We start from the raw sequence: 22,208 nt of genomic DNA, 5'->3' as shown, positions 1-22,208 counted from the left end.
CCCTACCGCGCTTCGCGGCGCCTCGCCGGTTTCAAAGCACTCCTTTACCCTCCCTCTCGAGGTAAAGCAAAGCCGCCCCCACCCCATCAGACGCCCCCCCTCCCGCAAGGGTTCAAGCCTTCCCTGAGGGGCTGCAGCCAGGCCGCCCCGCCGCAGAACGAGGGCAGCAGCTGGGAAGGCGCCGGGCAGCTCGGGGGAGGGGACCCGGAGCAGGACAGGGAGCAAGCGCAAGAGCGGAGGGGAGAGGCGAGAGACGAGGGGCACCCGCCGGCGGGCGAGGAGGCGGGCAGCACCCGCGCCCCCTCACCTGGCAGCCCTTCTTGTGGTGGAAGCCCACCACCACGATGTGCAGCACCGGGCCCCGCGGGGGGGCGACCAGCGGCGCGCCCCGTTTCTCCATAGAAGCCCCGGCGATGGCCGCTCTGGAGGATGCCGCCGTGCTAAGGCTCTCGCTCCACCTCCCGCCGCCAACGATCCTACAGGGACGCAGCCCCGACCGCCTGCGCTTCCGCAAGGCCCGGCCGGGGGAGGGCGGGGCGCCGCCGGCAGCACCTCCCTTTTCCCGCTCCTCCCTTCCCGCCGCGGCCGGGGATTCGCTTCGGCCCGTCCCTTCAGGAGGTGTTTTGGGCTGCGGGCCGCGGAGTGCGGGTGGGTGTCGGCGCTGGGCTCTTCAAGGAGTTCTCCAGGAAAGCTCGTTTCATCGAAGGGACTCCTAGTGAAAGCAGTTTCGTTTTGTCCCGCGGCCAGGAAAACGCATGGCGGCTGAGCAGTGGAGTCGGCCGTGCCGGGGCAGCCTGCCGGACCTCGGCTGAGGCTTTCCCGCCAGTCCCCTCAGCGCTAGTGCTGCCAGCCGCGGCGGGGCTGCGAGCAGGGGCGTTAACGGTGCCTCCTTTTTCTGGTCCTGGTCGTCTTTTCTGAGAAATTTTCTTCTCAAAGTCCCCCTGAAGCGCAGAGGACAGCATATCCTCCGGCAGCGTCCTTCCAGCGTGAAGTCGTGCAGGTTAATGGCAGCGCAAAATGAAGTCTGGGATTGTTTCAGTTCAGGTGTGTCAGGTTGGTTGCTGAAGGTTAAAAAAGAAAAATCACGGCTTCTTCCATTAGTACTGTTCTGCTGCTAAACATAAGTTATGATACCCTGGAAAGACAGTCCAAAGACTTGTCCAAGAGCACAGGCAAATTTAGTGCAAGAGAACATTTAAAAATCTTTCTCTTACTGCAGTCAGACCATGCTCCCTCTTTAACCTTTGTTATGATTCAATTCTGGTTATTTAAATCAACAGCATTTGCTAGAGACCACTCAATTATTAAGATTCTGTGTGGAAATCGGAGGAACAGATTCTTTTTGAAAGAACCACAAAAGAATAGTGCTTAAAGAAAATCTCATCACTAACACAATACCCAGAGGCTCAAATTATAATAATAAAGCATGTAATTACATATTGTTCCTCAGCTCCAACAGAAGTGACATATAATAAAAAAAAAATAAAAAGAAAAAATATACTGTAGGGAACACAGGATAAGCTACAAGGAACAATCCAGCTCTGTCAAGTGAATGATTTCTTATTAGTTTTAGTCTGTAACTTACTGTTTAGCATCATTTCAAAAAAGAAAAAGGTTTGAAATATTGGCCATTATCTCCTGCAGTAGTGAGATATCCCCCAAAAGATGCATGGGAGTGTTCATAGCTCACACTCAGTTCATTGAGGAAAGTGCAGTCTGGCATCACTCTTACCACTGAATTTTGCATTATAGAGGCATCTGAGCGATACTGCTGGATAACTGTGCCTTATTGCTTCTCTGAACAGATTTTTTTTTTTTCTGATTGAAATTTTCTTTCCCACTAAGGCAATAAAAATGTTGGACTGACACCATCAGCAAGTTCTAGGAAAACTAACTGGTATAATGTGTTTTTGTTTTCACAGCTCACACTGCGTGTATTTATGAGAAAGAAAGGAAGGTGAGAGCTGCTATGAAATGGAAATTCTTGGAAAAGTCTCAGTTGTAATTTTCCCAATGGAATTTTCTTTTTCAGCGCATAGCTAACAAATAGCAATGAAAACAGCCCTACAAGTTCTTCTGTTACTCACAGGCAATATTTTACTTAAAAACCACCAGCTATTATATCATTACAATATTAATCATCATTTGTTAGTCATTCTGCATTTCATAACAATAACAAGGAGTTCTCAACTTGGCTTATGCGCAGTGAAGCTTCTTGAGATAGATAAGCTTTACCTAGGCAGTATGATAATTTACATCTGGAAGTAACACCAGAGGTAAGCAGTGCCTGTGGTAGCTGGTAGCTCTGCTTTGTTTGTTAGGTATAGCCCAGCTTCCTAAAGAACAAAATTGTGAATTTGTGGAGATGAGCATGTGAACAAAAAATAATCATTCTCGGATTTCTGTTGAAAAAACGCATAAATGAAGTCCTGGCATGGCTCTGAGGTTTGTAACTAATTTCTTCTGGATGGCAATCTCACTGTGTGTGTGGAGTGGATTTTTTCTGAAGCTCTTGTCCTAAATTTCAGAAAAACTGAGTTGTATGCAGTAAGGATCATAACACTCGTTGGGATTATGATCTCTCACTTGGAAACTTATGTAAAAGAAATAGGAAAGAGAAAAGACTGCAGAAGAATTGATCAGACATAAATTTAATGAATGTCTCACAATATTAAAAACTGGAGAACATTTTACAGAGATAAAAATCTTATATATGAATATAAAAATATGGGAAAATAGCCATTAGTCAAGTAAACAAACAAAAATAGCACAAAAAAGAAATTATTTTATGTGAAATATGGAAAAAAGCAGTAAGGCAAGACGAGAAAACACTGCCATGTAAGGACCATCCATGTTCATTATGGTGAATGAAGGTGCTTGAGAATTTCATTAATGCGATGATAGGATAAGTGTACCCTCACTGACTACATCCATCTTCCACATGGGGAAAAAATACTTGGTTGAAGTTATTTTGGGATAAGCATGGGCAGCCCTTCACTTCTGCGAGAGGCCATAACAATCGGTCTGGTCGGGGTGCAATATGGCGGCTAACGCGAGCACCAGGCCGCCTCAGCTCAGTAAGTGGTACTGCCACCGCTTGGTGGGAAGCTTGAATGGGGTCGGTGAGGCTGGAAGGCCAGGGGTGGGAGGCGACACAGCTGGGGTGAAGTGCGTGAGTCTGGCCGCAGTGCCTGGCGTTATTGGTTGAAAAGGGAGAAACCCTCACCTGAGCGGAGCTGAGGGGCCAGGGGTGCGGGCAGAATGGGGTGGCCCTCCTGGTGTCTACCTGAGGCTGTGGGGCCTCCTGCTGCTCCAGAGCTGTACCCGTGCTGGACACCGGCATGGTCCCTGCCTGTGGCAGTATAGAGGCGCTGGGATGTTTCAGCCTCCGGTGCAGGCAGCGCTCGGGGAGGTGGCTCTGGGCCATGGTTTGGGTGTGGAGCAAAGCCTGGCTGGGGAGGAGTGTTGGTGCTCGGTGTCACACGGTGATGAAGTGCACACCAGCGACAGTGAGGTGTTTGCACCGGAGGGGACGTGTCCCTGCAGCGTACCAGCCTATTGCCTCAGAAACTTCTTTATCTCATAGCAGCAGTAAAGTGTGCAAGTACACTAGAGTGACCGTCTTTTCTCCCTGCTTTTGCAGCATGTAGACAAGTGGTCCTGAACACCAGGAGAATCTCAGGACTCTCAAGCATGCAGGAATAAAAAGAGAGCTTGGATTATTACAGGGCTTTGCAGACACAAATGCGACATATCTTCTCCTGCAACTTTGAAGAGGCTTCAGTTTGGATGGCAGAAACATTGGTCTCAGATCTTGACCGTTCTCCCCAACCAAGTATTCCGCTGTCCCTTCCGTGCTATTTACGCTTCCACTCCCCAGGGGTCCCCCCTCACTTTGGCTGGAAAGGCTGTAGGAAATCACCATAAAAGTTGGCAGTCATCATCACTTGTGGCAACACTTGTGTCTCCCAATTTGATGGCTCCTTTTTCTGCACAGCTCAGTGAGAAAACTGAAGAAATGCTGCCACCAGCACATACTGTGTGATGGCGCATAGGACAGAAAGGTGCAAGCTAACAAGGCGTAGAGCAGCTTCTGCTGTGTCTTTTAGGCCAGTTTCAACACCTGTAGAGCTGTTTACACTCAGGAACGACCTTTTGTGCCTATGGTCTGTCTTTCTGTAGTCCCTAATTGCCACAGTGATGTTGCTCTCAGATCTGAGGCCAGAGCTGGAGGCTCTTCCCTGAGGAGTAACATGCTGCGGTGCCCCCTGTAAATGTGTCCCGAGTCTCCTGTGTTGAGTGTAGGCTGCACCTGTGAATTGCCGTGTTTACTAAAGACATACTGGGAAGGAGTCCAGCCCTGTACGTCTCAAGACTGGATCCAGGCTGCCCGATTCTGACTGAAGTTGTGTCAGTTGCTCCTGGTTGTGTCTGAAGTCAATAGGAATGAGGTCAGGTTTGCAACTACTCCCGATGGACACTCAAAACCTCCCGTGAGATCTTCAGTTGGTCACTGCTGCTTTTAGGGCCAGCAGTTAATGAAAATGCACTGAAGGCTTTCGTCAGTAAGACTAACACAATGTTGAGTAATGCCAATTGCATTATAATGGTGAGCAAGTGGATCCTCCTTTTCTCCTCAAACCGTGGAAGAAGGGCAGTTTTCACTTGGGGCTACTCTGCTCCCAAAAGTGACTGGAGGGAAAGGGCTGCCCAAGTGCAGCAGCCCTCCTGCCTGTGTGTGTTCAGAATGGCCTTTTTCCACCTTGCTGCTTCTCAGTCTGTTAGCAATTGAGCAAACTCACCCTTGAATGAATGAGTGGTATTTCATTCTCACCCATGTTGTCACGATGCTGAATGGGGTTTCCTGTTCTGCCTCTGAGCACAATAAAGCCAGGCAAGGCGTTAAAAAGAGAGAACTGGAAGGACATGAAAATACATGAGTAAGCGATGGAATAGTTTGGATTTTTTTGCTCTAAGAGGGAGAGACATAGTGTAGTAGATAAAAAGGAAAAAAAACCCAACAAAACAACATAAACCCCTGTAAACCAAACCAAACCAAAAAAGTGTTTTTACGTATATACAGAGCAAATTTGATATGAAGTCCCTGAGGTGCACCGAGACCATCAGTGTCATGTGTTCCCTGGTTTGCTGCAAGCCCTGGGCTCCAGTAACCTGTGCTGGATACCTGCCAGTCCACTCCATGGCTCCACGAGGGAGTAAAACAAATAATGACGTTGATTAGAAACCAAGGTGTAAAACAGTAGTTGTCCCCATGGCCTGCTGCCTACTGGCTTTCAAGACCTTAAAGCCAGAGGAGCTGAGGAGCTCACAGAGGTATTTTTTCCTGTAGAACCAGTTTTCTTTCGCAGCAAACCTCCACTTCCATGTTTTATTCCTACCAGTAAGATGAAGCTCTTTTCTTACACATCTCATGAACTAGACATGCGATGCTGCTTTCATGCACGTTGGCAAAGAACGCTCACATTTGAATGCTCTCTTTCTTTGATCAGTAAGACTCAGGAAGCAGGTAGGAGAGATGAGCCAAAGACAGTAGGGATACAAGCTGGGGGCAATCAAGCTGACTATTTTTTTTCGACAAGGCCTTTGCTGTTCTCAGTAGCAAAACTAGCCATGGCGAAGTGTGTGGGAGATAAACAGGCTGATTTCTACCTGGTATTGGGTGAGGAAACCAATTTCAGTGTTCTGGAAGATGACTAGTCAGCTCCAGCCCTGAGCCTCCTCTTCTCCCAGCTGCACAGCGGCAGCTCCCTCAGCCTGCCCCTGTGGGCCATGTGCCCCGGCCCCTCACCTTCTCAACAGCGCTGGTCTGTCGGTGTCTTTCCTGTCCTGGGGAGACCAGGATGGGACACAGGAGTCTGCACGCAGTCTCAAAAGTGCCAAATATGAGAGGAGAGCATTTTTTGGTTTTTTATTGGGTTTTGTTGGTGTTTTTAATTGTTTATTGGCCAGTCTTGCCAAAACTTCTGTCGGAACTGAAGTCTTCTGCTTCTGCAAAGGAAGAGCTGTCTCCATCTTGAATGTTTCCAGGGATGGGGCATCTACCTTCTTTGCTGGTCTGTTGCTGTTTTCTGCGCAGTGCCAGGGCAGGTCTGGCTTCATCTTCACCCACCCATTCAGTAGCTGAGGCGAGAGCTGGCTGAGGACAGCCACCCCCGTCTGGCTTCCTCAGCCTCAGGCTGACAAAGTGCTACCTTCAGGCCCCAGTAGCCTTGATGGCGCTTCAGGGGAGTCCAGAAGGCTCTGTGGTGTCCAGCAGTCTCTGACAGTGTCCGGTGACATCCAGTGGTCCCTGATGGTCTCCAGCAGTGTCTGTGGTGTCCAGTGGTCTCCAGTGGTCCCCCGGTGGTCTCCAGCAGGCCCAAGGGCCTCCTCCTGGTGTGATGCTGGCCAGGATATGGCAGCCCCTCTCCTTGCCTCTTCCCCAGGGCTCAGGGCAGAGGAGATGCCTCCCCTCTATGAGGGGCGGGGGTGAGGGGTGGGAAAGCAGGGCTCATCTGGACAGCTGGGCAATCTTCCTGATGAGCCTGCTGGATGTTGGTGTGGATGGTGCCCTTTTAGGGCTAGCGTGGGCTGCAGGCGTGGCTCTGTTGGAAGCTGGCTGTTTGGAGGGTCCCTGAGAGGCCCTGGCGGTCCTGTGGCACTTTGGTCACCATGGTGGTGTAGTGCCCCATCAGCCCTGAGGGAGGTGGATCCACTTCCATTGGCTCTTCCTGGGGAGGCCAGGATAGTGACTCCATGTATTTTGGGATGGCCCAGTACTGAGTGCTGGAACCCTGTGGCCACTTTCCTGGCTACTTTGGCTCCGCTGAAAGCGTGGCCTGAAATAGATGATGGGGCAGTGTTTTACCCCCGAATTGAAACAGCTATGTGTGGGTTGTCATGGAAAGCGTCATCGGAGTCTTCTCACAAGTTAGCAGGAAGGTTGGGATGGTTATTAGTTACTGGTCTTAGAGCTCTTGACTGTGAAGTTGTTCCATTCTGGAGTAAAATGAGAGAGTTGGAAAGGGAAGTCGTGGCTTTACAAGATGCAAAAATGATTGCGCAAGAAGTGATTAATACTCGAGCAGAGCAGTGCCATGAGCTGTGAGGTAGAGTGGTTGGTAGCATGTATTGCTAATAAAGGAAGCAACAGATACAGAAAAAATAAGGTTTTGATTTTCCAAGTTCATGCTCTCACCACAAAACCTTTGTGGGATTCTGAGGAATAGGATGGAAATATCTGGAGTGAATCCTCGGACTCCAAGGTTGAGTTTGAGTTGCATTCAGAAGGCAGGGAGGTGGTAGAAGCATGACACCTCATACAAATGAAGCGGCGGTAGAAACAAGCAGATGGGGGAGTACAGGTCACACGTGCTTACACCCCACAAGAGTTAAGGGAATTTTTAGAGATCTATCAGCAAAAGAGTGGGAAAGGCATACTGGCCTGGATTTTGTGAGCTTGGGATAGTGGAGCTGCATCTATCTATTTATTAATGAGTGAAAAAGATATATTAAGCCCTATAGCCAGTGATGATCAGATACAACGAAGATATGCTCAGTTGCAAAATATCAGAGATCCTGATAGACAAGATATTCTTGCACCTACACTGTATCAATGGTTGTGTGCAGCAGTTTTAACAGTATATGCTGAACCTGTTGAATTAGTGTTGTCCCTCGGAAATTGGCATACAATGGAAGAGAGTATTAATTTAGCGTGGCAGATGGGGATGGCTCATGCGTTGACTATGGGACCCAATCCAGACAGAGTAGCAGTAACGAGAAGTATCAAAATGCAACTTTTGAGAAGAGTGCCTGCCTCACTAAAATCCGTCATTACACCATCAGTCACGAATGCTACTGGTAACGTGGGTGCCCTGGCAAATACCTTGAGGGAAACTGGGGCTGCAACTTCAGGACCACGTGGTAGATAAAGAAAAGCTGGCAAAACAAAAACAAGTTACATCACAGATGACAAGGAAACAAATGTGGAATGATCTTGTACAAGCGGGCATCCCACGATCAGAAATAAATGGGAGTACAACATCAAAAATGTTTCTCCGATGGCAAAAGTTAGCACCTATGCAAAAAAGCCAACTGTCCCTGGCACTGCCGCCAACTCTGCGCCCACCCTCAGCCCTGCCTGCCACCTCAAGGCAAGGTGCTACCTGACAAATGCCAAAACAGCAGAAATGAAGGTTTGGCAGGTCCCCCAAAATTGCCACCACTGTAGCCTTTTACTGTGAGAGGGGCCAACGTCCTCATGTTCCTTTAACTACAGAGTGGTGGTCTGGGGAGATTTTAAATGTGTTAGCTCTGGTGGATACTGTAGCTGAAGTTACTGTATTACATGTTAATAATAAAGAAGCCGCATCACAGATCTGTGGATTAGGGGGAAATCTAACCTCTGCTAGAGCTAAGGTTACCTTAACGATAGGAAATGCCACTCCATTTACCACAATACTGTTAATTGCCCCAATTAAAGAATATATTTGGGGTATTGATGTGTTAGCATGATGAACAGTTGAAACTTTAAATGGTCACTTCTGCTTCAGGACTTGGCAAGCGGGATTCACTATTCGATCTATAACCGTCTTGCGTGAATTCCCAAAGTGGGATCTTGTTGCACTGTCCGTGCCTGCCAAGGTGGTAACTGTAAAACAATATTGTATTCCAGGGGAGGAGGAAATGACTCAAACCATTCAGGCACTTCAACAAGTGGGAATTGTTAAGGAAACCGTGACTGCTTTTAATAATCCTATCTGGCCTGTTAGAAAGCCAGATGGCACTTGGGAGAATGACTGCAGATTATAGAGAATTGAATAAAGTCACCCCCTGACTTGCAGTTATGGTACCAGACATGGTTACTCTTATAGAGAAAATTAGCAAAAATTTACAACCCTGGAAGGTAGTGATAGATCTTGCCTCAGCGATACAAATACAGTCCTTCCATTTGCCACCAAATGATAGCAGCTGATGTAGCACTATGGTCAGGTACCGTTATTGTTTACCATTATATTGATGATCTATTGATTATGACGGAATCACAACAAGAAATTGAAGTAGCTGCTGAAGTGCTGAAAGTGCATTTACAGGACTGAGGCTAGGCAATTAATTCAAAGAAAATACAGGGCCCTAGTACTACTGTACAATTTTGGGGAATAGTTTGACGTGGGCACATTAGAGAAATACCAAATAAGGTACAGCAAACAGTCCAGCGATTTCCTGTACCAACCACAGTAAAAGAGCTACAGACCTTCTTGGGACATTTAGGGTATTGGAGAACTTTTATCCCACTTGTGGCGGTATTAACGTGCCCTCTGCAGAAACTAACTAGGAAGAAGGTTGTTTGGCAGTGGACCAAGCAACAGAGAGAAACCTTTGATGCCTGCAGAAATGCTTTGATTGAGCATGTGCAATTATACACTCCTAGGCAAGGATATCCTTTTGAATGAGAAGTAACAATTCTAGATGATATAGTGGGAATATATATTTTTGATATATATATTTTTGATATATTTTTGGCTCGCAGATGAGTGGGCCAAAAAATCAGAAGGACCCTGTTGGATTTTGGTCCAAGGCATTATAAGGCTCCACTGTACATTATATCCCAATAGAAAAACAAGTTTTAGCTGTAGTTTGGGCACTCCAAGAAACTGAAAGAATCACAGGCCAAGATGGCGTGATTGTACACACGCTTCTATCTGCTCATGGATGGGTCACTGACAATTGTTAGGGCCCATGCAGGGGTAGCTAGGCAGCCATGCGTTGAAAATGGAAACATTATTTACAGCAATGATTTCTATCGGGAAAACCGCATGTAACCACTCCACACACCACTCTTCTAGGAACTGTATCATTTAATCATATGCCCATGCTAGGGGAAACTCTTCTCCTTGGAGATATCCCTGCATCTCCTGTGGAGGAAGCTCCCTCTTATGACGAGTTAATAGAAGAGCACAAAAAAGGTGCCTGGTTTACAGATGGAAGCGCAACGTACACAGCAAAAGACAGTGGAGAGCAGTTGCATATGCTCCACTTGCAGGAGTTATATTATGGCAAAGAGGTGTACAGGCATCTAGTCAGTGGGCTGAACTGATTACAGCATCTCTTGCCATCCTGGAAGGGAAGGCATATAACTTACATGCTGACAGTCGGGTTGTATACAGAAGCCTCACAATGTGGTTACCTGGGCCTAAAAGGATTGGTGTGTACAAAAATACCCTCTATGGGGGCCAGATATATGGCAACAAATTTGGCAGTAGGTACAGAGGTATCCTTTAAAAGTAAGGCATGTCTCAGCTCATCAAAAAGATGATTTGCTTGAATCACAAAATAATAGGGAAGTAGATGATATGTCCTCCACCGAAGTACATGCTCAAGCTATAAATGCACATATAGATTGTGGACATCAGTCAGCTCATACGGCACACACATGGGACATTGGTCACAATCAAACCCATCTGCCATTACGTATTTATAAAGCATGTGCACATAATTGTACTATTTGTACACAGCTACATTTAAGACCATTATATAGGCCATGGGGAAGGATAAAAAGGGGTCAGTAGACCTTGAATTACATCACGTGAACCAATTACATGGCCTCCCTGCCCCCATCGAGGGGGTGACAATACATATTCACTGCTGTGGATACAGTGTCAGGACTATTTTTTGCTAAAGCCACCAAATATGCTAATCAACATAGCACAATTGAAGCATTAGAACAACTTATTAATCAGTACGGACCTCCTCACCAAACACAAAGTGACCAAAGAACACACTTTGGTGAACATAATGTCCAAGATTGGGGTCAAGGGCTAGGGACAGATTGGATATTCCACATTGCCTACCAAATGGTATCTCTTCCAAAATATTAACTACAGGGCAAATGGAATTGTTTACACCGACGGATTGCGTGGTGGGACCACAACCTATTAGTCTAGAGATGAAGATTCATATAATAACCCGAGAATGCCATATGGATCTGTACCCCAACTTCTCTTATTTTATATCCTCTGTTGATATTAGATTCTTGAGTTCTTGTATTTCAGGTATCATCGACGAATACCTGTGCCTTATCTAGAGGAGACAGATAGTGTTGGAATGGTGTTACTGGTGTCATGAACCCAACATCAAATTGAAGTTTAATCTGAAAAAGCGCAAGCCATAGCTCTCCAATCTGTGTGGGCAGTTACCCCACGTCAGGTTATCAAACCCAGAGTGATATTAGTTGAGGGAGCTGGAGCAACAGCGTATATATTACTGGAAGGAGACGACACTCCTGTTTTCCTCCCGTCACAGGTTGGCGCGTCGTGCTGTGTAGTCTCGTACTACAAGCACATGCCCTGGATGCGTTTCTGCAAGGTCAACATGTAAATACTTAGATTTGGTTAGCCTCTACTGTCACTAACTCATCTGCCTTTTGTATTGTATTAACAGCTGCAGATCTTTTGACAACGTGTTTTATTGGCATGCCAACTCCAGTAGCTGTATTACAGAATTATACTCTGCTAAGCACTTTTGATACTAATGTTCCTCATTGTTATTCCTTCTGAGTAGATAATGGCTGTACGTCAAGGAACGTTACAAAATCGATTGATGGTGGACTATCTCCTTTTTCGACACCATAAATGCTGTTCCCGTTGAAGGCACGTGCTGCTTCAACATAACTGATGAAACGGTCAGTGTAAAGGATCATATTCAGCACCTCCAGGATTTAACGCGTCAAATGAAACAATCTACTGGTGGCGCCTGGCTGGCTGAGTTACTTCATTCCCTGACCGGATGGGTGAGACACTCAATTCAAAGCATTATTGTAGAGATGTGTTTATTCCTTTTTCTATATTGTGTGCCCCTCTAAGTTACCCTGCCCTGCACTCCAGAAACGGACACCTCCAGCTTTGCCAGCCCCAGCAGACACGGTCCCTTGAGCGAGTAGGGTGGAACGTGGGATAATAGCGGAAGATTGGTGAGGAGGATTATAAACATGCTCAAGTGACTTGCAGCTGGGGTGTAGAAAAATACGTATGTCATACTAATTGTTGTTTATCCTTGTGTGCGTGACAAGTAGAACATCTGTGTTTAGATAACATGGGCTTATGATATAGACTTAGAGGCACCCTATCCTACAGGCTTGAAGTTCCTGCCTTGCTAAAGACGACATTAAAGCACAGTGGTAAACTACACCTGCATGAATCCCTGATAAATGGGTGAAATCAGCAGGGTCAGCAATCCTGTAGCATGGACTGAGCTCAGCAGTGCCTGTGTCCGCTTGTGCGCCTCTGCCCGGGTGCTGCTTTGGGGATCCCCCGGTTGGCAAGGTAGCGAAAATAAATTTACTCCTTGCGTTTCATCCATGGTATTGCGGTTGTTCCTGCGCCCTACGTGTGCCGACTCGTGCCGTTGTTACAACTACTCCAAGCAGCACTTCATACACCCTGTGCTCAAGGGAGCCGCGCCAGCCCTGCAGCGAGTCGGGTCCAGCAGAACATCTCTGCTCTGGTCCTGCGCGGCGCCCAGCCGGGCAGCCGCATCTGCTGATTTCAGAGGTATTTCCCTTCAGGAACAGAAAGTCCAAGCGTTCGGAGTTACGTGGGATCTAACCCCATTTAGGAACCAAGCTCGCAGGTCTGCGATGCCAGCAGCTCTCCGGCCTTGGAAAGGCACGTGCGTTTCTGGAAGCAGCACCGCCCCTCTTAGGCGAGGGACGGAGTGTATTCCGGCTTGGTTCGGCTGAAGTCTACCCCGTCGCAAAATGTGCGATGACTCTAGAAGTTGACATACCCTGTTTTATTTAATACCGTAGCGTTAAGCAAGCAAAGCATGCTTGAACAGCCAGTGACTTTTTGGCTCAAAGCCAGTTGTGCGCAGGCAAAAGGGTTTCCAAAAATCCTTCTTGCTGCAGCCCTCTTGCAGATCAATGAGCAAAGCTGGAATAAAAAAAAATAAAAATCAGCACATAACCCAGCTATGAAATACAGCCCATAAAATCCCTCCGCCTCACACTCCAGACGAAAAGGAGACTTACCTGAAGGGTGGACCGACACCCTGGGCACGCCGGGCTGTTCCGTACCGGTTGTACCGGCGACGGTCCAAGGCGGCACTGCCGGGTTGGGCCGGCGGGAGAAGGAGGGAAGAGAAAAAGGATTTATATTTCCTTTAAATCTCCACCTGGACGCATTCAACGCGCACAACCCACCCGAGACGCGGCTGTCGCCACGCCAGCTCTATGGCGGCGTTGGCAGGGGAACGGGGGAGGGCCCGGGGCGGGGCCGGGAGGCGGGGCGATGGCTCTGCCATCCACTCGTTGGGGCTGCTGGGCGGGTCCCTGCGGGCGGCTCTTCATATCTGCTGGAGGTGGTAGCGACTGGTCAGGTCTGGATCTGACATGGCGGCTAACGCGACCACCAACCCGTCTCAGCTCCTGCCGCTCGGTAACCAGCTCCGCCGCCACGCTTCCGCGCTCTCCCGGCGTCCGGGCGGCGGCGGAGGGGGAAGCCCGTTCTGTGACGGGCGGGCAAGGAGGGAGAGGCCGTTTGTGGGCACCTCCGGGTGGTGCGAGCGGTGCCGCCGCTTGGCGGGAAGCTTGAATGGGGTTGGCGAGGCTGGAAGGCCGGGGCGGGCGGGCGGGCGCCTCACCTCAGGCGAGGGTTTCCTCGCTCAGCCCGGGGGTGTGTGTGTGGGGGGGTGTGGAGGCGGCGGCGTGAGGCGAGGGAGGGCATGGCGGCTGGATGGGGCAGGGAAGAGGCCGGCGTGGAGGGGCCTGGCTGCGGCCCCGCTTCTGCTCGGCGGGCGCAGGCAGCGCCTGGGGAGGTGGCTCTGGGCCATGGTTTGGGTGTGGAGCAAAGCCTGGCTGGGGAGGAGTGTTGGTGCTCGGTGTCACACGGTGATGAAGTGCACACCAGCGACAGTGAGGTGTTTGCACTGGAGGGGACGTGTCCCTGCAGCATACCAGCCTATTGCCTCAGAAACTTCTTTATCTCATAGCAGCAGTAAAGCGTGCAAGGATACTTTTTTCCTTTTTTTTGTGTGTGTCTTTTTCTTATTTTCGTGGGTTTTACCAGTGTCCATGACAATTACTTTTTTTGCCACCAAAATATCAGGGTTTTTGTTTGAAAAATGTATGTTCTGTCTCTTGTACTTTTTAATTTTTTGTTTTTATTTACAGAACTTGTGGACAAATGCATAGGTTCACGCATTCATATTGTGATGAAGAGTGATAAAGAAATTGTTGGAACGCTTCTAGGTTTTGATGACTTTGTCAGTATCCTTTGGTGGAAATGTTTAAAGCCATCCACTTTATGCTTCAGTTGAATTAATTTATTGCTTTTGAGAGGTTTGATTTCACTATATGGAGTACTTTTGTATGGATCAATTGAATTATTCTCCTATTTTTATTTTACATTATTATAATAATAATTTTAAGTACTTTGATTTTAAAATTGTGGGCCTTATTTTCCTTGAAACTGGAATTTCAGATATGGTGTTAGAAGATGTTACAGAATTGTAAGTATTATTTCTGTCTCTTGTTCCTATTTAATGTTTGGACTTCCTGAGGAAAAATATTGTGTAAGACTTATAGGCAAGATGTTTTTCTATTTTTGGAATACTTGCCACCTGAATAGCTTATACGTTGGACTTAAACTATAGAGAGTGATGTGTTCAGGACAGCAGCGTCAGAGTAGCTGTTGCATGATTTAGACTTGTAATCAGATTCCTAATTTGTAGTCTTAATTTTGCATGGGTTGTGTGTTGAACTTTCCAGTAGTTTGTTTGCCTTTACATTTCCTTAAGATCTAGGCAAAGATTTTAAAAGTTAGCAGACTTAAGGATAAGTATTTATTACTTTGTCATGCCATGTTGCTATTTGAAACCTATTTTGAATATTGGTGGTATTCAAGAAACTGCTGTGATGTAGAGGGTGAATATGTATCTTTGTGTACTGAGCAGAAAAGAACAATGGATCTTTTTGGTTACCAGATAGTTCTCTTCACTCAGGTGGTCAATTTATCAAGATTACGCTGTAGTGTGGCTATTATGTTTGTTAGTTCCAAGAAATGCAGAGACTTGTGTCAGTTCTGCAATCACAACTGGAATCATTGTCTCTGATTATGTGTTCTTTCTTACTTTTTCTAATGCTACTTCAGTGAGATTACACCCGAGGGTAGAAGAATCACAAAGCTAGACCAGATTTTGCTAAATGGAAATAACATAACAATGGTAAGTCATCATTGTTATAAGGCTGCGTGCATGTATTTTCTGTACCTGTAAACTGATCAGTAGTTGAGTTCAACTTCTTCAAGCTGACCTTTCCAGACACTTCCATTGTATAAACTGCTTTCAAGTAGCTTCCGGGGCACATGTGTATATGAATGAGGCTGGAAAAGTGATCTTAATGCCTGACTCGGTTCATGTTACAGTTAAAAAAAAAAAACAAACCCCAACATGAAAAGAGCATGGCCTGAATTTTATTTTGGTGAATATTTTTCTGGTCTTCAGGTGTACAAGGGAATTGCTGACTTTGTTACCCACTCTGTAGGCTGGTTCATGCAGTGGCTTTTAACTCATGAGTGTTTGCCTGCATAAGTGTGTAGGGTGAGATACATCTACATTTCATCTGTTATCATATGTATAGATGTGTTTGCAGCAGTTTGGATGCTTACAAGCTTGCCAAGTCATTTGGTAATTATGACACCATGTGATGCCCAGAGAGCTGTACCTTTATGTGCTCTGAAAAAAAATCTGGAAGTCTGTTGGATTATACCAAATCAGAAGCACTATGATTTTTAGTTTATTATACGCTAATGGATGTAGATCAGTACTGAAATGGTAATTGCATATTGTAATTATGTATCCCTAAGATGAATTCTGCAACTTCCTAAATACCACAAAAGCAGGCCACAGTAGTTTTTAGCTTATCTGCATAGATGGCTACAAAATCTGGACTTCCTACATAAGGACATTCCTAATTTTGTGGGAAGACGATGACTGACTTCAGTCTAAGTCAGCTCTATGTGAATGAAGAATAATCTCCCTTTTGCTGTCTTCCCTACTTTGCCCTTCCTTACTCTGTGTCTGGGCAAGTGCCATCTTGACTTAATTTCTAAGTTTTTTGTCTGGTTTGGTTATTCTGCTTACTTAAAGGATAGTGCATGTCCTGACTTCTTGTACAGGGTAAAATTACTACTGTCCAGTTAAGCTGGTGGTATACTGCCCTTGAAGCATTCTTAGAGTGCAAATTTTCAGCAAGTCATGGGTATGTTTCTGTATTAGATCTTGTCTCTTTTAGGGACACGTCTTCCCGCATTAGGAACATGCTTTAGATTGTTTCTTACTTCAGTCCCAAAAGCAGTGAAGCTTTTTGTCTTTAGAAGTGCTGAGCAAATTATTAAGAATATATCATTTATATATATATATAAAAGAAATGGTTATCCTCTTCTTTTCCCTTATTCATGTTTTTCCTGTTGTATTTCTTCTTCTGTTGTACAGTTCTTTATTTTCTTCACAGGAAAGTGCTATGCTCACTTATTCCTTGCTGCCTGTAGAAAGATTCAGGCGCATTATTAGGTTTTGGGCTCTGCTTAGCAATACAAGTTGGAAAGATGAAACCAACTTTCCAGTATAATGACAGCCTGGGGAAGAATCAGCAATTGGAGAAATCCTTCATGAAAGGAAGCATGTTCTTTGTCCTTTTAAAAATGAGCCGTAGTGTTTCTAGACAGAATCATCTCCTTGAAGTGAAGAACAAAGACAAAAACCCAAAATATGTGTTATCTAGGATCTCCTTTGTGTTTTGTTAAACATTCTTCGTATTTTGGAGATTCTTTTTGGCATGTGCTTCTCTGGCAGTAACTGACTTCCTCTGTTGGGAGAGGAAGATAATACTGAATCTGAAAACCACTTTTGTGGTCTACTATGAAGTCTCCATCTGCTAAAATGTTATAAAGCAAGAACTGTCACATACAGGTTTGTAAAACTCAAATCTATGGCACTAACACAACTGTCTTATTCTTTTATAGCTGGTTCCTGGAGGAGAAGGACCTGAAGTATAAATTGATACAGTTGTCATCTGTGAAGACATGTTATATATATATAAAATTTAAATAGAGCTTTTGAGGTATGGGTGTGGGTGGGTTTTGGTGTGAGTTGAGGGGGTTTTTTTGTTTGCTGTTGTTTTGTTTACACACTCTTGCAGTTGACATTTGATAAAAGACCAGGATTTCCCCTTCAGGAAAGGTGTATTGCTAATGATAATGCTGACTTTGTAAGTTGAAATCGTGACTTTCTTGTAAAGATGTAATAATCTATTCTGAATAAAAGGCTTTCTTTTTGTTAGTTATTGTGTTCTGTTATGTAAGTGCATGAGTTAAAGATAGTTTTATAACTGGTTGATGGAATGGAAAAATAATAGTTATGTTTCAGTTGCTGTCAGTCTTCAGTTTTTCTACATCTGTTGCATCTTTTTTTATGGCCCAAGTCTATATAAAACACAAGTTGCAAGCCAAGAGATTGCTGTTCTTTGGAGTACAGGCAGATGCTAAGCTGGATCATTTGTTTAAACATTGCCTGGCGCTGTGTCGCCAGGAGCCATGTGTTAGTGCCGTAGAATTCTGAAAGCTCTTTGAAGTGGATGCATCTGCGTCATGTTCGGCAGCCTTTGGTTCTGCTGGCCTGGAGGTTCAGCTCTCTTGGACTTCTTTTGCTTGGTAGATGTACTGTCTTATAGTAAAGGCACTGTAATGGTATTTGGCAAGCGAGGGCAGACAGAGCAGACCTAGTTCATGGTGAGGGGGGGGCGGTGGTGGGGTGTGTGTGTGTGTAAAAAGGCCAGTGTTAAAACTTCTTATCCATGTCAGTGGTGACTGCTGTCACCACTAAGCGGTGCTGTGTATACTTAATTAAGCTGGGAGCTGCCCATGCCTGCTTGCATAGTTTGGAGTAGTGATTTTAAAGTCAACGTTCTTTTGGCTACGTCTGTTCTGTGATATAAAAACTTGTCAGATACTGGGAGCAAATACTTTTTTAGGAGAATTTCTATAAAGTAAGGAATTGCTGGTTTAATTTTGTCAAGGTGGACAAAAAATAATTGATTCTAAATCGTGTCCTCTGCAGCAAATGCTTCTGTAATACACTACTCAACTGGTTTCTATGTGTGAATGTCTTTGGAGAAGAATCACAGGTGCCTGCTGTTACTGTAGACAAACAGGGTGCAGTGTGGGCTCATGGAGAGGAAATGCTTTGCCTTCCCATCACCAAAAGAAGAAAGAAGAATTGAAGAAGGGGCCTGAGGAGCAAGAGACTGCAAGGAAGCTGCTGTATGAGATCTTTTTGCCTTGCTTTATCTGACAGAAAAGCTGCTTTCCGCTAGCTGAGTCTTAGCTCAAAATACAGTAAGAACTGGCTTTTGCCTATTAAAGGAGAAAGACTCCCTCCTCTCTCCTGAGGAGCGTGCTGCTTTTGACTCACTTGTTCTGAATATATGATCAGCAATTGTAATGTTTAGATTGCATGGTGACAATCTGTACCATTGGATCCTTGAATGTTGTTTTTCATTTCTGTCCCCATTTCTTTCTCCAGCTTTCTTCAAAACATCAAATAAAAAAAATATTTTTTTAACTTACATGTGATTGGACATCTGTTGGTTTTGGCCCCAAACACTTTGTCCTAGAACTAAGTTGAGTCTTTTCATCAGAACACTTCAAAGATTTCTAGCTGGTGTAGTACTATTGTGTTGGATTTTTTTTGACTAAGATTCTATATATGTTCCAGTGTGTGCACTTAATTTCTACTTCACTCAGTATTTTGAAAATGGTCTTAACCTGAAGAGAGGTTTCATGCTTAGGAGAGAAAAAGAGCGGGTCTTGACTCAAAAGCAACTTGTCAAAGCGAAAGGTAAACTATTTTCTTTCTTATTGAAGAATTTCTGACAGCACAAATGTCTTGTTCTCTCAGGGGTTTGTTATCTCTGGGAAAAAACCAAACTTGGTATTGCCTCAATTCCTCCACAACCAGAGAGGTTGTGTTTTTTACTCCCTCCAGAGGAAGTGCTAAGACTGTTATCTTTTAGGAAAGCATTTTAATTCCTGCCTCGAAGGTCTGCAGACATCACTCTAAAGACAGTTTCTATGCATCCAAATGCTGTTAATCCTTTATGATATGAAAGGAAAGATTTTTAACTTTCAGCTGAGAATACAAAGTATTCCAGATGGGTCTGGTTTGCTTTGCATTAAGTATTCTTGTAGCCTGTTGCTTTGGAAGTGCAGGTAATAAGTTCCTCAGTCAAATACGTGAGTGGTGGTGGGTTTTGGTTCTCCTCTAGAAATCTAGTGTTTAACCATTCTGTGCTGTCCTGCACAAGCTGTGGACACTGTGGTCTCCAGAATGCTATTTAGGGTGCCACTGCAAGTTGGTCATTTGAAATAATAACCTTAGGCTTTAAAAATACATAAGTTAATGATACTTAAAGTTCAGAGCAGAGTAGTCATCAAGTTAAAATAACTTCATGCTTATTATATGCACAGTGATGGTTCTGTTCAGTATTTTTTGTTCTTCAGGATGGCACTGGTTGCAGCGATCTTTAGTTTTACTTCATGGCTAACTAACTGTCTTAGCATGGGCATGGTTCCTTTCTGCCTACTATTTCAGTTTACTTGCAGGCATAGTTAAGATAGCTGTTTGCAGTTGTGAAGGGAATATATATGTGTGTGTGAACATGTATGAAAATAAGACCTAAAGCGCAAAGTGCCCTCCCCACATCCTTAGTTTTGCTGACTTGTATTTCAGTGTTACCAAGATTTTACAGTGACCCAAGTATTGCTGTTGCAAATGTTTCCATGTTTGTCTAACTGTTCTGATGAAATAAATAAAACACTAGATGTTTTATTGCTTGCCCTATAACTATACAGGCTTTCCCTGTCTAATATGTATTCCTTTCTTCTAGGATTCACTTATTTTTAACCATATAAAATGGAAAGAGATTTCTGGCTTACTGTTGGCTTTTAATAGATGTTTTATCCTTGGGGAATTGCCCAGCAATTAATTCATAGAGTTTGGAATTCAATTGATGGACATTTTGCATGTCTGTGTTCAAATATTGATGCTTACAAGCCATCACACATGGTTTGTGTTCAGAGCTTTATGGATACCTAAAGATAGTCAATGTCTTATTTTTTAATAATGCTTAATTTTTTTCCTCTTTGGCAAGAACAAGCAAGTCTGCCTGGTTTTGTAGTATTTGCAGCTTTTCCCTATCAACAGACTTATAAAAGGGAAAACCTGTATCAAGTACACACTTAATGATGGTGATTTTTAAAATACTAAGTTGCATAACAGTCTCAGGAAGAATGTGTGTGACTGAATGAGAACCTGTGGTGCAGCATTGCTAGCGTGCTAAAAAAAGTTTAGAAGAACAAAGCATTTACTTTATGAAAGATATTTCAGGATAATTTCTGATGCTGCTAAAGTTTATTGAAAAATTTGCACTGATTTCAGTGGTTATGCAGGTTTGATTTCTGCTCATGCATTAAATCTGAAAAGAACAGAAACCTACATTTGAAGGAAGATTTTGTATGAAGGGTAATCAAACTAGTAACCTACTTTAAGAGTTATTTTAAAATACTTGGAGCATTGGTTAAAAGCGAATAAAAGTTTATCATATGCTCCTGCATCAACTGTGACTATTGAATACAGACAGCCATCCACCTCAGCGCTTTTTAGTGTCCAACTGGAATGTGTAAGTTTTCACTGCCATGAGCTGATGGGCCGTGGTGCTCTCAAAGCATACAGTGCTGTAAGCTTAGTTTCTTGCATGGCAGGGCCTCTCTTCAACATTAGTAACTATACTACAGGGTAAAAGACAAATTTAGTGAATAATTGTGTGTAGTTATTAAAATAGCTGTTTGCATTTCAATGTGATGCTGATCCTTTCTATAGTGGTAGTGTTGGCACATGTCTTAGAATTCAGCTGATCCTCTCTTGAACTCATTTAAACTTTTGTCTTCCACTACATGCCTGACAATATGTTTCACAATGGAAAAATTATTTTCTTTAAAAAAAAAAAAAAGGGTGGAGAAAGTGGAGACAAAAGTCTGTTGTCTGCCAGTGTTGTGGGCTGTTTGCTCTTTTCCATTGAACTCATGGGTTTTTTATTTTTTGACCTTAGCGTATCCTCTGCGCCTTTGGTAATCTCCTGAAGTTTGTCTGTAGTAGCTATGAAAATCTTATTTATCAGTTGTCCCTTTTACTTAACATTATTTTTTATTTTAAGAAATATATTGAAAATAAATGTTAGGGTACTATTACTGCTCAATGTCAAGAGATCATGGGAAATACGGTGAATTTGTAGTAAAAATTACGGATGTTTTTCAAGCTATTTTTCCAGGTCTGAGGCACACTGAAAGATTTCTTTCATATGGTGGTGTGTTTTATTGACTTCAGCAGAATACATTGACTTTAACCAGTTGAAAATCTGTTGATAAGATTTTATACTCTATCTAGTGTTGCGAAGACTTATCATCTGAAATAAAAATTGTATTTAATCATCTTAACAGGAGGCTGGATCTTTGATCTGGAAATTATCCTGAGTGTGATGCTACAAAACCCAAGCTTATAACTTCACTGTTTCTTCCAGACCCTCAAGTTCATTAAGGATAATAAAGACCCATTCTTTTTTGTTTTGGTGCCATCATCAGTGATGGAAGTATTACGTTGTCAGTTGTAAGACATGTGGTTTAACTGCTGTTGGATTCTGCTTTTATGCCTGAAAACCCTGTTGATTTAAATGGTTTGAAAAGCTTATGCTAACGATGTGGCCGGAATGAAACAGGATCTTGTGTGGCCGTATGTAAGGACTGTATATGGTCATGGTTTGTAGCTGGGGTGAGGGATTGGTTAAAGTTACTTCTTATTTGCACAATTTAATATATTAAATATGAGTGAACAGGTTCATTTTTACAAGAGGAAATTTGTAGATCTGGTTTATCCTGTGTTAGAATTAAGATATGTATTTACTGAAGACAATGAGTCTAGCCCAAACACTGAAATGGCTCAATTTTGGGTACACTATTAGAACTCTTGTAAAATTTTCAGATCATAACGGTCTGTCAATTTATGCTTGTTGTCTGAGACATTACATGATGCCCTTTGAAACTGATATTTGTTTTGTAGACTATGCCTTTTCTGTGCTCTAAAGTCATGTACAAATAACTTTA

The 22,208-nt window shown here is 44.2% G+C and overlaps 2 protein-coding genes across 4 annotated transcripts in view; one reads left to right on the top strand and one right to left on the bottom strand.

The window, feature by feature from the left end:
• The window catches only part of AVL9 (AVL9 cell migration associated), a 40,859-nt gene extending 40,323 nt beyond the window's left edge, over positions 1-536 (bottom strand). Inside the window, exon 1 of one of the 3 annotated variants that reach the window (XR_012834026.1) lies at positions 308-536. Coding sequence is in view for 1 of the 3 variants with exons in the window: in XM_075745442.1 (XP_075601557.1) it covers positions 308-400 (93 nt within the window). In the remaining 2 variants the exon portion in view is untranslated. The remainder of the gene's footprint in view (positions 1-307) is intronic. The other 2 variants (XM_075745442.1, XM_075745443.1) reach the window with 2 other exon arrangements.
• A 12,798-nt stretch (positions 537-13,334) lies between these two features.
• LSM5 (LSM5 homolog, U6 small nuclear RNA and mRNA degradation associated) lies at positions 13,335-17,793 on the top strand. Its single transcript, XM_075745369.1, has 5 exons — positions 13,335-13,433; positions 14,168-14,263; positions 14,478-14,505; positions 15,147-15,219; positions 17,019-17,793. The coding sequence occupies exons 1-5, from the start codon at positions 13,388-13,390 to the stop codon at positions 17,049-17,051; spliced, it is 276 nt and encodes a 91-aa protein (XP_075601484.1). The 5' UTR covers positions 13,335-13,387; the 3' UTR covers positions 17,052-17,793.
• The last annotated feature ends 4,415 nt before the right edge of the window (positions 17,794-22,208 follow it).

This window comes from Balearica regulorum, chromosome 2 (assembly GCF_011004875.1).
Source record: "Balearica regulorum gibbericeps isolate bBalReg1 chromosome 2, bBalReg1.pri, whole genome shotgun sequence".
NCBI lineage: Eukaryota > Metazoa > Chordata > Aves > Gruiformes > Gruidae > Balearica > Balearica regulorum.
This window is presented reverse-complemented; position numbering and strand designations above follow the sequence as displayed.